At 37.0% G+C, this 15,377-nt stretch overlaps 1 protein-coding gene across 1 annotated transcript in view; it reads left to right on the top strand.

Moving 5' to 3' along the window:
• The window catches only part of ARHGEF28 (Rho guanine nucleotide exchange factor 28), a 123,083-nt gene that overhangs the window by 40,987 nt on the left and 66,719 nt on the right, over positions 1-15,377 (top strand). Inside the window, exon 7 of the mRNA XM_081321299.1 lies at positions 103-163. Coding sequence (XP_081177425.1) covers positions 103-163 — 61 coding nt within the window. The remainder of the gene's footprint in view (positions 1-102; positions 164-15,377) is intronic.

Raw genomic sequence — 15,377 nt, 5'->3', positions numbered from 1 at the left:
CAGCAAATGCATTTGAGAAATTTATTGCATTCTGAATTTTTTCACCACAATTTATTATAGATTACATACTGGAACATAGTATTATTCCCATTTGTTTTCTAGTTTCACCAAGAACATATAATTCATGCACAGGAAAATGAAGATGAGAATGTACTATATTTAGGTAAGAATTTTTTTTAGCTGTGTGCCTGTATTTTAAAATCCCATTTATTATCACTTGTGAATGGAAATTTTTGTCTGATGGCCTGAAGTGATAGGTTGCAAGTAACAGTGCTGAAACTGGTCTCCCCTCTGTCACTTCTTCTGTGCACAAGGATGCATCAGTTCAAGACTGATGCTGGGCCACTTTGTCACACAGTGTCACAGATGTTGGGTAAGTCTTCACAAGTTGAAGCAATTAACTGTTCATTTGTTGATACTCCAGGAGAAACACTGCAAATAATGTTTTTTGCACATCCTCTGAAGCTATGCTGTGTAGTTGCCTATGGGTGGTATAGCCATTTTGCCCTGTCTTTTCATTCTTCAGAAGTATACCTCTCCATTTTAAAGTCAAGATGCCATGGCACCATGTTACTTTCATCCTCATTGCTTTGAAGAGTGGGGCTGACATTTCCCTGAAGAAAGAGCAGTTGATTTGTTGTTGTGTTATTTGTTGTTTAATTATTGATTTCATACAGACCCATGGTCACATGATTGTGATTTCCAACAATTCTTGCTGATATCCCACAAGCAAAGTGAATGGGGAAACTAGCAACTGTTAGAATTTCTAGGCAGTATTGCTTTCTGTGCTGATGTAGAATTCCAGAAGTTGGAATACCAGTATATCTGGAAGGCACTAGGTTAAGGAAAGTTGTTATTAAATGCAGAATTGAGTATTTCAATGCTTTTTACATATTTTTTGAACAAGTGTATACAGATAAGCATATACAGATAATCCTCGACTTATGATCACAATTGAGCTCAAAATTTCCTTTGCCAAGCAAGGTAGTTGTTAAGTGAGTTTTGCCCCAATACACAACCTTTCTTGCCTCAAATGTTAAGTGAATCACTGTAGTTATTAATAACATGGTTGTTAAGTAAATCTGGTTTTTCTATTGACTTGGCTGGCCATAAGGTCACAAAAGGGGGATCACATGCTCCTGGGAATCTGCAACCTTCCTAAATACGTGCCAATTGCCAAGAGTCTTTTGATCACATGACTATAGAGATGCTGCAGTGGTCGTAAGTGAAAAATAGTCATAAGTCTCTCTTTTCAGTGCTGTTGTAACTTCGAATGGTTGTAAGTCATGGACTACTTGTACTGGAAAAAGAATAAGTTATTTTTAAAAAGAAAGTTCTAAATTGGTCCTAGGTAATTTATTAATTATAAATAGTCCTTATGAGGATTTCCATTATGAAACTCTTATTTCAGACTGCTGGCATTCATTTCCACTTTATACTTGGTATATTTCTTCATTTAATTAACAGCAACATTTTGGTTGTTTATACTGTAGATTAAAGGAGAAGATAATCACATCAGTTTGAAAAACATGTTGGTATATGTTTTAGTAATGGAAAGCATGTAGATTTTTTGGGTTTTCTTTCTGTCTGCTCTCACATTTATTTCTTTTCAGCCACTTTATATATTGGTCTTTGCATTTATACATTTACATTAATTCATCAAATTTGCATGAGCACAAACCCTTTATAGTTACTAGTTCTGTGGGTGAGGACAGATTTTGTCCAATATTCTTAAGAGTTTTTCTGCAATTCCTGATTTTAGCCTCACTTTCTCAGTGTTCCTCCTCAAAAGCTTTACAGTTTGGCTGTACATCATGGGCAAATAAGTGGCAGCCAGAGACCAAATGTGATTAAATGATTTGCTGGGTTGACCAGTTCTAAAATGTTTGAAGTTAATGATGCTGCATGACAACTTAGTGTTATTTTAAAGGAATATTATAGGAAAATGAGTGCTGTTCCTATTTTTGTTAGAAATGAAAGTAAGGAAGGGAGAAGAGTGACAAGGAGGAAAAGCAGAACACAGTTTAACTGAAGAAGGAAAAGAAAAGGAAAGGACTCCTTGTGGATTTTACTCGGCTAGTTGTTGCCCACTATACAGTAGGAGTGGTGCTCATCTCCGTTTCAAGGCTGTTGAGACAGTGCTGTCATCATGTAGCTAGCATGATGTTGCGGATCACTGTTTCCTCCCCACTAAAGTCATATCTATTTATCTACTTGCATTGGCATGCTTTAAAAATGCTAGGTGGGTAGGAGCTAAGCAAAGACAGGCGCTCACCCTGTTGTGTGACGCTTGGGTCTTGATCCCAGATTGTCGACTTTCCAGCTGACAAGCCCAGTGTCTTAACCACTGAGCCATCATGCTGCTCCAATGAAGTGAAGAAGACTAAAGAAAAATTAGAGAAGAAAACTAATAATAGCTGGAGGTGGTAAAAAGATAGTATGATATGGAAATAAATAAGAAAGAAGTTGGATGTTAATTAAGCAAGTCACACACTGGAGTTTGACCCAAATAAAGTAAGGGATTGATGAGACAGATAAAATGGACAAAAGTGGGCTTCTTTCCCACTGCAATAGCTCAGGTTGTTGCATTGGCCCAGTTTCCTAGGCAGTGAGGGGCTTTATCTTATGTTAGCTGGTTAAAAAGTAGTTGTTCAGATAGTAAATTAAATTCCAAACTGTAGCCAGATATTTCTGTTTCTCCTTAGCCTCTCTTAAAAACATTGCTTCCAGCCTCTATTATCTCTTTACAGAATGATTATCCATATTTCTGTGATGAAAGGGAGAGCTGTAGCTAAGTAAGTACTAAGTGTAAACCATTGCCTTGCACCAAAAAGGTCCAGATATTACCTCTGTCATTTTTAGTTTGGGCTCTAGTCCTTGGAGCGTCTACCAGCCAGTGTAGTTACTACTGATTTAGATGGATCAGAATCTGTATAAAGGAGCTTTCCTAAGTTTCTATTCTAGATGATATTATCCTATCTGTTCATGTTAAATTTGAAGATATTGCTTATAAAAAACATTTGGCACTCAACAGCAAAGGAATATACAAGAAAAATTAACAGGTGTTTTGAAGTGGTGCACCACACATTTATAATTGGTAATTATATCTTATGTTGCTGCTTTATCACCCACATTTCAGAGAATCCCCACAGAAGCATTTAGCTTAATATTAAAATAAGTTACAGAAAGAGATTTCACAAGTCAAATTCAGTTTCTGGTGACTCTGTGGACTGCAATTTTAAATAAGTCTGAATAAAGCAGTTACATTGTTCATGTGATTTGGCAGCCAATGTTTTTATTTTGCTGAGTTCCTTGGCTTATATTTCTGAGGAGGTGAGACATTCTACCGGCCACAGCTTGCTCTTCAAGAGATAAAAAGCACAGAGGCCAGATTGTTGGCATCATTCACAGTGTGACCAGGGTAGCAAAAGAAGATTTTAAGGAGTCTGCTTTTCGGGTGGATTTTAGATTCTTCAGTAATTCCCATTTAATTACTCATCACTTTCAAGCATTGAACAGAATGATCTGTTGCATTTTGAGAACCACTTGGGTTAGACTGGAGTCTGCAAACGTTGCTTTCAATATCACCGTTCTTTAAAGTTAGTTTCTTAGTAGGATTATAAAGGACTTTAGTTAATCCCTCTCTCAGGAAAGTAGGTATGACAATAGAAAAGGGATTTGGAATAAACATTTGCATGCTTTGCTTTAGAGTGCCTTCTCCAATCAGGCATCTTCCAGATATATTGGTCTACAATCCCATCATAACAAAGGAGGCTGATGGGAACAAGTCCAACATACTTGGATGATTTTGAATGAGGCAGATTTTGGAAATATGCCAAGCTAGGAAAATTAAACTAAACTCTATATGTCAGCCTTATTAATAGGATTTTGTCAATATTGAAAAATGTATTTCAAGAAATACATGCCAAATATAATTAGATAATCCAATACTATATTGTATCAAATTCCATATGAAAGAGCTATAGTTTATCATTATGATAATAAACTATAGAATATCCTTGTTCCTACCACCTTAAGCCATAACTGAGAGTTTGAGTTTTAACATTTTGCTTCCATTCTTAGTAGCCATAGTTCAACATTATCTTTGCATTCAGATTAGTTATGCTTGGTCTTAAGTAAGATTATCTGAAACATGTGAATGCCCAAAACATCATTTTAGATGTGGCTTGTTTTAATTAACCATGATTAAGAGCAAGCATAGTTAGGCTTCTGAAAGTGATTTTAACAATGAAAATTCCAAGTGGCTTCATAACCCGTTAAAGGCTCTAGGTTGTATAATTTCAGAGCATTTCTGCAACATCTGTATATATCTCATTAAAATAGCTGTATCTTTTATATCTCTGCAGTTGCCTTCTGCTCTGTATCTTTTCTATTATTCCAATTCCCATTTTACACATAATAATATTTAAATAAAACTTATGTATTTGCCATATAAGTCCCTGAATTACAGTAATATACTGTAAATAGTGCATGCTTTGAATGTCAGGTGGAGCTGACAGAGTCTGTTAAATAAAGAATTATTGTTTACCCAACTCTGGAGCACTATGACTGTGGTATTTTGAGAATCAAGTCATAACATGTTAGTGTTTTCAAAGTGATAAAGGCTGTTTTGTATTTTAAAATATAAGATTTTTATTGAAGATTTATAGATCAACAAATACAGGAAATTGGGTTATGTTTTAGATGAGACAGAGTGATAGGAGAATTGTTTAACTGTCTGAAATGTATTTCAAGAAAAATGATCAAGTAGGCAGTTTATTAGGTCCATTTTCCTTTAAAATTTTCTTTAAAAAAGAAAGATAGCAAACATAGATAAAACTGTACATACAGTTTGCATACTATGGATTCCATACCTGTATACTTACTTCCATGTAACATTAAAACATTTCTTTTTCCAAATACTTTTTGGCTTCTTTTTTCAAAAGGTGTGTTCTTCTCTCACGTGAGCATATGAAAATACTTTGCTTGAGACTTTGTGCAAAATAAATTCTCGCATATTCCAGGAATATGAATTCAGATAATATTGCAACTAATGGAAACACAGCTTGTTCCTTCTTGGACTTTCTTGCATTTTCAGCGTAGCACTGTTTGCTTTGATGTGTGAATTACTGCTTGCCCATCATAATGGGAAGCAATGCTTTGAAGTGGGCTCCCAGTTGTAGACATGTGGTAATATTAACCAAAATTTGCTGATCTAGACACCACAGAAAGTTAAGAACTAAGCTACAGTCAAAACGTGGAACCATAGTATGGACATGTTTGAAGAAGATGACATGGCAAGATGACAAATCCATCTGGAGATTCCCTCACCCATCTTCCTTCTGTCTAAATATATAAATCAGAGAAGGAACCTCTGATTTCTTTTTAAGCTTTTTTGGATTTGTTCCAGTGGACAATGTGACAATATCAAAACAAATGAGTGATTTACTGCATTTCATATGCAAGATATCTCTGGGCATAATTTTAACTACCATAAGATATGTTATTCAAACATAATTGGAGACCAAAGACTAAAGTTTGGTGTGATTGTGATTAATCATTAATTTCTAGAGTTTGGAAGTTTGTTCGAATTTAGCTTGCTGGTGGGAAGGGTACAAGGTATATTCTTTTGCCTTTTCTGGAAAAGCGGCTCTTGGTATTAGCTTAACAAGAAAGGCTCTTGTGCCATTTTAAACAGTAGCAAATATTTCCTAGACTAAATCTTTGTAGGCAAGATACTACTCTTCAAAATTCAGGAATTCATATATATTGAATATTCATGGTTCTTTTTTTTTGGTCAGTTGTGAAATTGTCACCCTCTCTATTGCAGCAAATGTTTCAAGAGGTGAGGGTTAATTCTTTGAACTGTGCAATCTATCCCATGATATGGCCAATTCCCTATGATCAGTTTCTAGGCAACTTGGGATGCTTCTTTTTCTCTTTTGGCTTGACATGAGAAATGAAGCAAGTTGCTAGTTGGAAGAATGTTTGGGTTGCTTGGCTATTCAACAAATCTTCCCTATCTTCCCATGCTTCTTTTCGATCTGCAGAGTTTGTAGAATACCATTGAAGTGAATTAAAAAACAACAACAATTGGACTTTTCTCTTCCAGGTAGAGATGGGCTGTGATTTGAAATTGTTTAGTTTGCTAGAACTGTCTGTAGCTGTTCCTTTCCCCCCACAATGCATGCTTCTATTACCAGTGACGCTGTTTAGCTACATAGCCTTTCATTGGCAACTTTTCTGATTGCCTTTTGATTTTTTTTCAAGCATTTCAAAGGGCTTTTCTAGTGACTCTTGCCTTCGTGTTATGTCTCTAAAATATATGTCCTGTATTCAATATTAGCACTGCTACTGAGCACCCTGCTTTTACTTCGTCCAGTATTAAATAATTCAAGTTATTCAGTCCAAAGGATTCTCAACATTTATCCAGTGCCACAATTCCAAGGCATTCGTTTTTCTTCATTCACCCTTTGAGCTTTCACAGCCATATATTTTGATTGAGAAAGCTGTACTCCTGACAATACATAACTTTGTTGGCAGCATTAGCTCTCTGCACCCTACTAAGCTCGTCATGCTCTTTTTTCCAAGAAGCAAATGTCTTTTTAACTCATAGCTACAGTTTCCAACACTGTGAATGTTGAGCCATGAAGATAAAGATGTTCTTTCATACTCCATACATCACATTTTTTCGCACATGGTTGGCATTGCTTGTAGACACAAACTTATAGGCTTATTCTCTTTTTTTAAAACACTAAGCAACAAACCAGCTTTTGCACTGTCTTCTTTCACCTTCAGCAAGGCATCCCTTGCTTCCAGCCATCAGACATCAATGCTATTATTTTTTCTCCTGGCAATTTTAATTCCAATGTCTACTTCTGCTAGTTTAACATCTTGCATAAGAAAGTCTTTGTAATAGTATATAACTTGGCCCATTCTATCTCCTGTTTTGAACTATTTGGTTGCTCCATATTCTGTTCTGATTGTTGCTGCCTGATCACCATACACATTCTTCCACAGAGAGATGAGGTGACTTGGTACAATCAATTTTTTAAGGGCAGTCTACAGCTTATGGTTTAAATGAAGTGTTTAAAGGTAAACTGTAGTTCATAATCTTTTTATAAGCAGTAACTGTCTTTTTATAAGGGTAAAACGGGCATTTTTTGACAACTCTTGCTTTTTCCATTACCCACCAAATGTTAATAATGTGACTTGGGGCACTCTTGCTTCTGAATCCAACTTGAACGAGAACAACTTGTATGTAATTCTCATTCTGTGTGTTGTTGAAACCTGGATTACAAAATCTTATTCATAATCTTACTAGCACGTGCAAGAAGCACAACATTTCAACAGTTCAAGCATTTTTTTAGTGTTCTCTCCTTTGATCCTCTCAATGATGTTAAGATGCATACATTCTTTTAGAGACTAGATTCCTAGCCATAATCAAAATAAGAAAAAGTGGCCCATGAAAATAAAATAGAATCCCCCCAGTATATTATGTCAGACAGTTGGTTTTTTTTTAAAAAAAAAAAAACTTTATATAAATTTAAGTTTGTCCCCTATCTTAAGTTTGGACCCTGGACCAATTGTGCCCCCTGTCCTCTCCTACTTCCTCTGGGTTCTTTGGTCCCATCTCTACAATTCTGCTTAAATATCTGCAAAGATACAGATAAAAGGGTAACAATGGGACAAATGCTGAAAATATGGTAAATTTAAAATGCTTTTAGTGAACTGAAATAAACACCAATAAGAACTATTATTCATGGTATAGGGTTTCCTGCCTGAGCAGGGGGTTGGACTAGATGACCTGCAAAGTCCCTTCCAATCATCATCATCATCATCATCATCATCATCATCATCATTATTATTATTATTATTATTATTATTATTATTATTATTATTATTATTCTCACAGTCAGCCAGATTTTCAGACTGGATTTGGCATTTTTGTCTACTTATCGAGTCCTTACCAAGGACCTCAGATGTTTGATGGTATTACAGATATTGTCACAGGATGGAAGCAGTTCCTAGTAAGGCCACTTTTGCAATTGACTAATGGCGAATTTGTCAATGCCAATGGTGTATCATCATCATCATCATCATCATCATCCAGTAGTAATTGGCAGATCTATCATGTCTACTCTATCTGTAGTTATGGCCCAGAAATATCTAATACAATAATTTTATTTGTCCAGAGGCAGTTTAAATAGGGGTTTTTCTTAAAAAAAATAGGGTAGTCATTCTGCAGTTTTGCTAGGATTTTTAGTTTATTTATAAAAAAGTTCATGCCACTTTTATCTTTAATAAATAGAAAGTTACAAAACAAAATATCAAATAACCCCCAAAATTAAGACCTTAAAATCACAAGGAGAGGATTTTTAATGTGGCTACGGTGGTCCTGAAGAATCAGTCTTTAAATGGTATAAATCAAGTTTGTTTTGGAAATTTGGGATTATGTACTTCTTTGAAAGTCTATGGATAGAAGAAATATTTCATATGTCCTGGGTTCAGGCGTTGTAAATATTAGTGCCTAGGAACAAATTATATCAGTGCAGCAGCATGGTTATAAGAGCATGTATCATCAGGGAGAAGTTTAGGTGTCTCAGTCTGCATCAGCTGAGCTTTCTGAACACTTTTCAAAAACATGCCAGTAGAAGGCAGTAGTAAATAGCCAGTGTTCTCAAAAAGCAAGCAAAACTCAGATAGTTCTTACCTTATGGGATAAATGTAAGTAGATAAATGTTATGAACTTGACACAGATCTCTTATGCAACTGTGCGCTTAATGAAAATATTACATAATCTGAATGGAATGTGTAAATGCTTGTTTAAAAATGCTGACTAGGTAAATGGGGATTCTTAAGCTTGAATTTGTTTCATAGAAAGGTTTTGACAGTCACTGGTAAAGTCTGGAAAATAATCTGACACAAAGCTTTGTTTAAGGTAAGATCATCTACATGCATGACACTATAGTTGAATAAAGTGTTCTTATTTATTTCTCACCTTGTAATACAGGAGTGAGCCCAAGAAGCTTGCTTAAGCCCTTTTCTTCAGCTCCCAGAGGCATCCACATGGCACTGAAATTGGGCCGCAATCCGCCTAGTTACAGTCGTGCTTAAAAGTTGGAGAACCCTTTTGAAAATTCAATATTTTTTTGCATATTTTGCAATATTTTCAATATTTTTTGCATGATTTCTTCTTCACACAAGTACTAAAGCTATACAAAAGGAATCCAGTTAAATAAAAACATTATACTTGTTCATTTATTTTATTGCAGTGAAGACCTGGATTTTTATCCAGGCTGTAAGACCAGGATGTTCATGGAGCTGGAACCGGCGAGCTCGTTGAGGCCTGAGCCTGGGCCGGCTGTGGGACTGACGGCAGAGGCACCGTCGGGGATGATGAAACGGCCTGGGCCCTGCAGGTGTCTGGGTGCGGGGCAGGGGGTTGCGGCCTGTATCCGGGTTAGCACAGCTGGAGACCCGGCGGCTCTGCATACCAGGGGTCCGTGGCGGGGCGGGGAGATGTCTGAAGAGCAGGAGCGGAAGGTGCCAGCCCAGGGTTGGGGTGCGGGGGTCGGTGGTGATGGTGGTGGGGCAGGGTTGTGCGAGGGAACTCACCTGGAAGGTGGAGGGTGCCGGGTGCCGGGACGGGAAATGGAAGGGGGTTTCTGGGAGGGACGTTCCTTAAATAAGGGAGGGGCAGATATGGGTGCGGCCGGGTGGGGCATGGACGTGTACATGCAACTTGTATTTAACAGCGTTGGTTGCGGGTAGCAGCCAACGCTGGCTTTGCTTCTGTTGGATTCGTTTTTCTTGTCGTCAATAAACCTTTCCTGAGAACTCGGCACTCCTGCTCTCCGAACGAGGCCTGAGACTCGTCATGTTTGCATGCTCTATAATTGATTCTCCCTTCTTGCTCCCCTAAGCTTACTAGTTTTATTATTTGGAATTTCATATTTAAACTCAAATCATAGCATCAGTTTGCTTGCTTTTGAGAAGTGTTAAACTCATTTTCATTTACTTGGGAAAAGCAGGCAAATATACTGACCTCTGTCATCTTCATCAATAGAAATAATTAAAACAGTGATGAAGATCTTCAAGTACTAGAGTCATGCAGAATCCTAGACTATCATGCTATTTCATACTCTTATGCTTGCAACATTGTTTATTAGAATCCTCAGAGAAATGGGCAGCATATAAATTTCATATATAAATAAATAATAAATATTTTGAAGATTTGCAGTCTGCAGAGATTAAACTGACCAGCAGTGGAAGTTAGTGATAATAAGGAATGTGTGGTGGCACTTGCTAGATTAGAATTATGTATAAAGCTATGTTAAGCAAAATAATCAGCATTATTGAGTTGAGTTTATATAATTTGCTACATACATAATTTCTTTTTTTTTTAATTGAAAAGTTTTAACATACAATTTTTCTTTAAAAAACCCCCCCTCCCCCTCCCTTCACCCTCCCCCCCTACCTCTCCCCCCTCCCCCCCTCCCCCCCGACTTCCCAGAGCTAAATACAAGGTATATATAAAAAAAACCAATCATAAACAATCATATACTAACAACTATAAGCTCTAAAATCCATCACTCTCTAGCTTATATAGGATAAAACAAACCTTAGTAATATTAAATATATATATATAAAAAAAAAAACTAAAAGAGAAAAAAAAAAGAAGAAAAAAGAAAGAAGACTTATTCAAATGCTACATAAAACTTCTTAACCCTATACTTATTCTGGATAAACTCAATCCATTTTCTCCATTCCATAATATAGCGTTCTTGCGAGTGATCTTTCAAATAGGCCGAAATCTTCGCCATCTCTGCCAGGTCGGAAACCTTTAAAGTCCACTCTTCTATAGACGGCAATTCCTCTTTCTTCCAATACTGACCTATCAGGAGTCTTGCTGCCGTAATTAAATTCAACATCAACTTAGTGTCCACAACTGTAGCATCTGTAATTATTCCCAACAAAAAAAGTTGCGGACAAAACTTTATCCTCTGTTTAAAAATCTTCTGCATGTTCCACCAAACTTTTATCCAAAAGGCCTTAACCTTTTTACATGTCCACCATATATGAAAATATGTTGCATCTTCATCACCGCACCTCCAACATTTAGGCTGATAATTCGGATACATACTTGCGAGCTTTTTGGGATCTAAATGCCATCTATAAAACATTTTGTAAAAGTTTTCTCTTAAATTTTGAGCTTGTGTAAATTTTACGTTCCTCACCCAAATCTTTTCCCACGTGTCCATTGTAATAACTTCCTGGATGTTTTGGGCCCATTTTATCATACAATCCTTAACAAGTTCTGTTTCTGAATCAATCTCTATCAATGCATGATATATCCGTTTAATATGTGCCGGTCCCTGATTTCTAATTTGCTTTATCAAATTTTCATCAGTCATTGTAAAACCATTTTTCTGATCTTCTTTCCACCTGGCCCGTAACTGAGTATATTGGAACCAGTTTTGAACAACCTTCTCTTCTCGCAAGAGACTATATGATTTCAAACACCATACATTTCTTTCCAAACTTAGGATCTCCTTGTACGTAGTCACATCATGTTTAAAACCAGCATGTATATTTTCTATTGCGTGTTTTGGAATTGCCCACAGTGGTATCTTGCAATCTAGCTTATGTCTGTACTTCTTCCAAACTCTCAGCAATGCCTGTCTTAAAATATGCACTCTAAACACATTGTCTACCTTCTTGTCATACAACAAATATGCATGCCAGCCAAACAACAAATCATGGCCCTCAAGATTTAATAATCTCTTCTGTGTCAAATTAATCCAATCACTTATTCCTACTAATGCAGCAGCTTCATAATATAGTTTAAGATTGGGCATTTTAAGCCCGCCTCTCTCACGAGTATCCTGCATAATCTTAAGTTTAACTCGTGGCTTTTTCCCTGCCCACACAAATTTATTGATACCTCGCTGCCATTCCTCCAAATTAGAATCTTTCTTAAGAATCGGTATCATTTGAAATAGAAATAAAAATTTAGGCAGGACATTCATTTTCACTGCTGCAATCCGTCCCAACAAAGACAATTGCAATTTTTCCCAATTCTCCAATTCTTTTTGAATTTTCCCCCATAGTTTTTCATAATTATTTTTATATAACTTTGTATTAGAGGGCGACAAAAACACCCCCAAATATTTAACCCTTTTAACAATCTCAAATCCAGTTAGTCCTTCTAAAAGAGCCTTTTGCGAAACTGTCATATTTCTGACCAAAATTTTGGTTTTCTGTGTATTAACTTTAAATCCAGAAACCTTCCCATATTGTGTTATTATCTCCATCAGGTCCACAACAGAGTTCTCTGGCTGGGTCACTGTAACAACCAGATCATCTGCGAATGCTCTCAATCTATAATCCTGATCTCTAATTTGTATCCCCTTAATTTTTTCCGAATTCCGTATTTTAACCAATAATATCTCTAATGTTAACACAAATAACAAGGGCGATAACGGACAGCCTTGCCTTGTGCCCTTCTCAATATTACATGCTTCTGTCAAGCTATTATTAACTATAATTCGGGCAGTTTGTTTTTGATATAATGCCCTAATCGGTTGCAAAAATTTTTCCCCAAAATCCATTTTGTCTAAAACTTTCAACAAAAATTGCCAATTCAATTGATCAAAAGCTTTTTCAGCATCTAAGAAAATTAGCGCCGCAGAGATCTGGTTGTTCCTTTCCAAAAACTCTAACACATCAACTATATGCCTCACATTATTTTTCATTTGCCTACCACTAATAAACCCCGTTTGGTCCCCATGAATCACCTGTTGCAGAACCCTCATCAATCTATTAGCCAAAACCTTAGCAAATATCTTGTAATCTGTATTTAAAAGCGATATCGGTCTATAATTTTTAACTTGAGTAGCATCTTGGTCTTCCTTCGGAATCAAGGAAATAAAAGCTGTTCTCCAAGACGGTGGCACCTTTCCCCCCCTCTGGATTGTCTGGAACAGTTCCTTTAACGGTTTTATCATCTCTATTTGTAGATTTTTGTAATAGGCCGCAGTCAAACCATCCATACCTGGTGCTTTATCCACCTTCAATTCCTTAATTGCTGTAACAATTTCCTCTTCTGTAATCAATTGATTAATCCCTTCTTTTTGTACTTGCGTAAGAACCGGGATGCTAGCATTTTCCAAATATATATCAATGTCTTTTTCATTAATTTTCTCCTTAGCATATAATTTAGAATAAAAATCCACAAAAGCGTCCTTTATAAGGTCCTGTTGAAACACAACCCTTCCTTTATGCTCAATCTTGTCTATATTAGAAGCCCTTTGTTTTTTCCTCAATCTATAAGCTAACCATCTTCCTGGTTTATTAGCGTTGCAAAAAGTATTATGCCTGGCAAACCGCAAATTGGTTGCCACTTGGTCAGCCATTAATTTATCAAATTGTCCTCTTAACAATTTAATAGCCTCCTTAGTTTTCACGGCTTACCCTAGAAGATCATGTAGTGGCCGTGACTAGGGGGGCTTTTGCCCAGGTTCGCCTGGTGCGCCAGTTGCGGCCCTATCTGGACCGGGATGCCCTGTGCACGGTCACTCATGCGCTCGTGACCTCTCGCCTTGACTACTGTAATGCTCTCTACATGGGGCTTCCCTTGAAGACCACTCGGAGGCTCCAACTGGTACAGAATGCGGCCGCGAGAGTTGTCTTGGGAGTTTCCCGGTACTCCCATGTTACACCTTTGCTCCGCGAGCTGCATTGGTTACCAGTTGTCTTCCGGGTGAGGTTCAAGGTCTTAGTTATGATCTTTAAGTCCCTACATGGCATGGGTCCGGGGTACCTCGGGGACCACCTGCTGCCGGCTTCAACTCCCCTCCGCCCTGTGCGTTCCCACAGAGAGGGCCTCCTCAGGGTGCCTCCGGTCAGGGAATGTCGACTGGCGGCCCCCAGGGGGAGAGCCTTCTCTGTGGGTGCCCCGGCTTTGTGGAACCAACTGCCGGTGGAGCTCCGGACGGCATCGGACCTCCGAACTTTCCGTCGTGGTCTGAAGACCCATTTGTTTGAATTGGCCGGTCTGGCCTGATGGGGGAGCTGTGTTTTAAATTGTCATTTTAGATTGCATTATTGTTTTTTAATTGGGCATTGATTTAATCTTTGTTTTAACTTTTGTATAGTATTGTATTTTTATTTATATGCCCTGTGAACCGCCCTGAGTCCCCAGGGAGAAGGGCGGTATATAAATTAAATAAAACAAACAAACAAACAAAACAAACATCCTTTGAGTTCAAAATCAAAGCCTTTTCTTTTTCCTTTATTTCATTCTCCAGTTCTTTCCTCCTAGCTTCCACAGCACGTCTATGTTTATTATTCATATATATCAACACCCCTCTCATGTAGGCCTTGCTAGCATCCCACACCATATCCATAGAGGTACCTTTGTTCATATTAGTTTCAAAAAAATCCTTCATCCGCTGTTTACATTCTTCCACATTTCTCTGATTTCTAAACAAATTCTCATTTACGCGCCACGAGCGCCTGTCTCTTTTCTCCTTATCAATCTCTAACCAAACTGGACTATGATCAGAGATAGTTCTTGCACAAATCTTCACCTTTTTAGTCCTCAAAAAAAAGTCATTAGTCACCAAAATAAAATCAATCCTCGAAAAAGATTGATGTCTATCAGAATAAAAAGTATAATCCTTTTCCTGCAAGTGTCTCTCACGCCAAATATCTCGCAGTTCCAAGTCATCCTTCATTTCAAAAAAAGATTTAGGCAGTCTAGCATGACTTGGAATGCGCTTAAAAGCTCCAGCCTTATCCATCTGTACATCCAAAACACCATTCCAGTCCCCCATAAAAATAAAAGATTTATAATCCAACTGGGTAAGCTTTGTATGAAGTAAACTAAAAAAGTCAGCCTGTTGTTGTTGATTAGGGGCGTACAGTCCAACTAAAAGCGTCTTTTTGCCTTCTAGCAACAAGTCTATCAGTACATATCTTCCATGCTTGTCTGCTTCAATTAAATCCGCTGTTATTAAGAAATTATGTTACATACATAATTTCTAGTTTAGTGAATCATATTGTTGCAAGCACAAAGATGGACACAGTCATTAGTGTAACAATGCCAAGTGGGACTAGATTGCCATTCTTATGTGAACCCTATAAAATTCCCATTACACTTATTAAACCTAAGAGAGAGGGAATTTCCCATTGGTGTCAGTATATATTTCAACTAGCTCAAGGGAATGGTCAGTTTATTCATGTATATTATGATGACTATTAGCTTTGGTATATAATAATAATAATAATAATAATAATAATAATAATAATAATAATAATAATAATAATAATAATAATAATAATAATAATAATAATAATAATAATAATATAAA

This window comes from Vipera berus (assembly GCF_964194415.1).
Source record: "Vipera berus genome assembly, chromosome: 2".
Lineage (NCBI taxonomy): Eukaryota > Metazoa > Chordata > Lepidosauria > Squamata > Viperidae > Vipera > Vipera berus.
The sequence above is the reverse complement of the archived record's forward strand: the minus strand, read 5'-3'. Positions and strand labels throughout refer to the sequence as shown.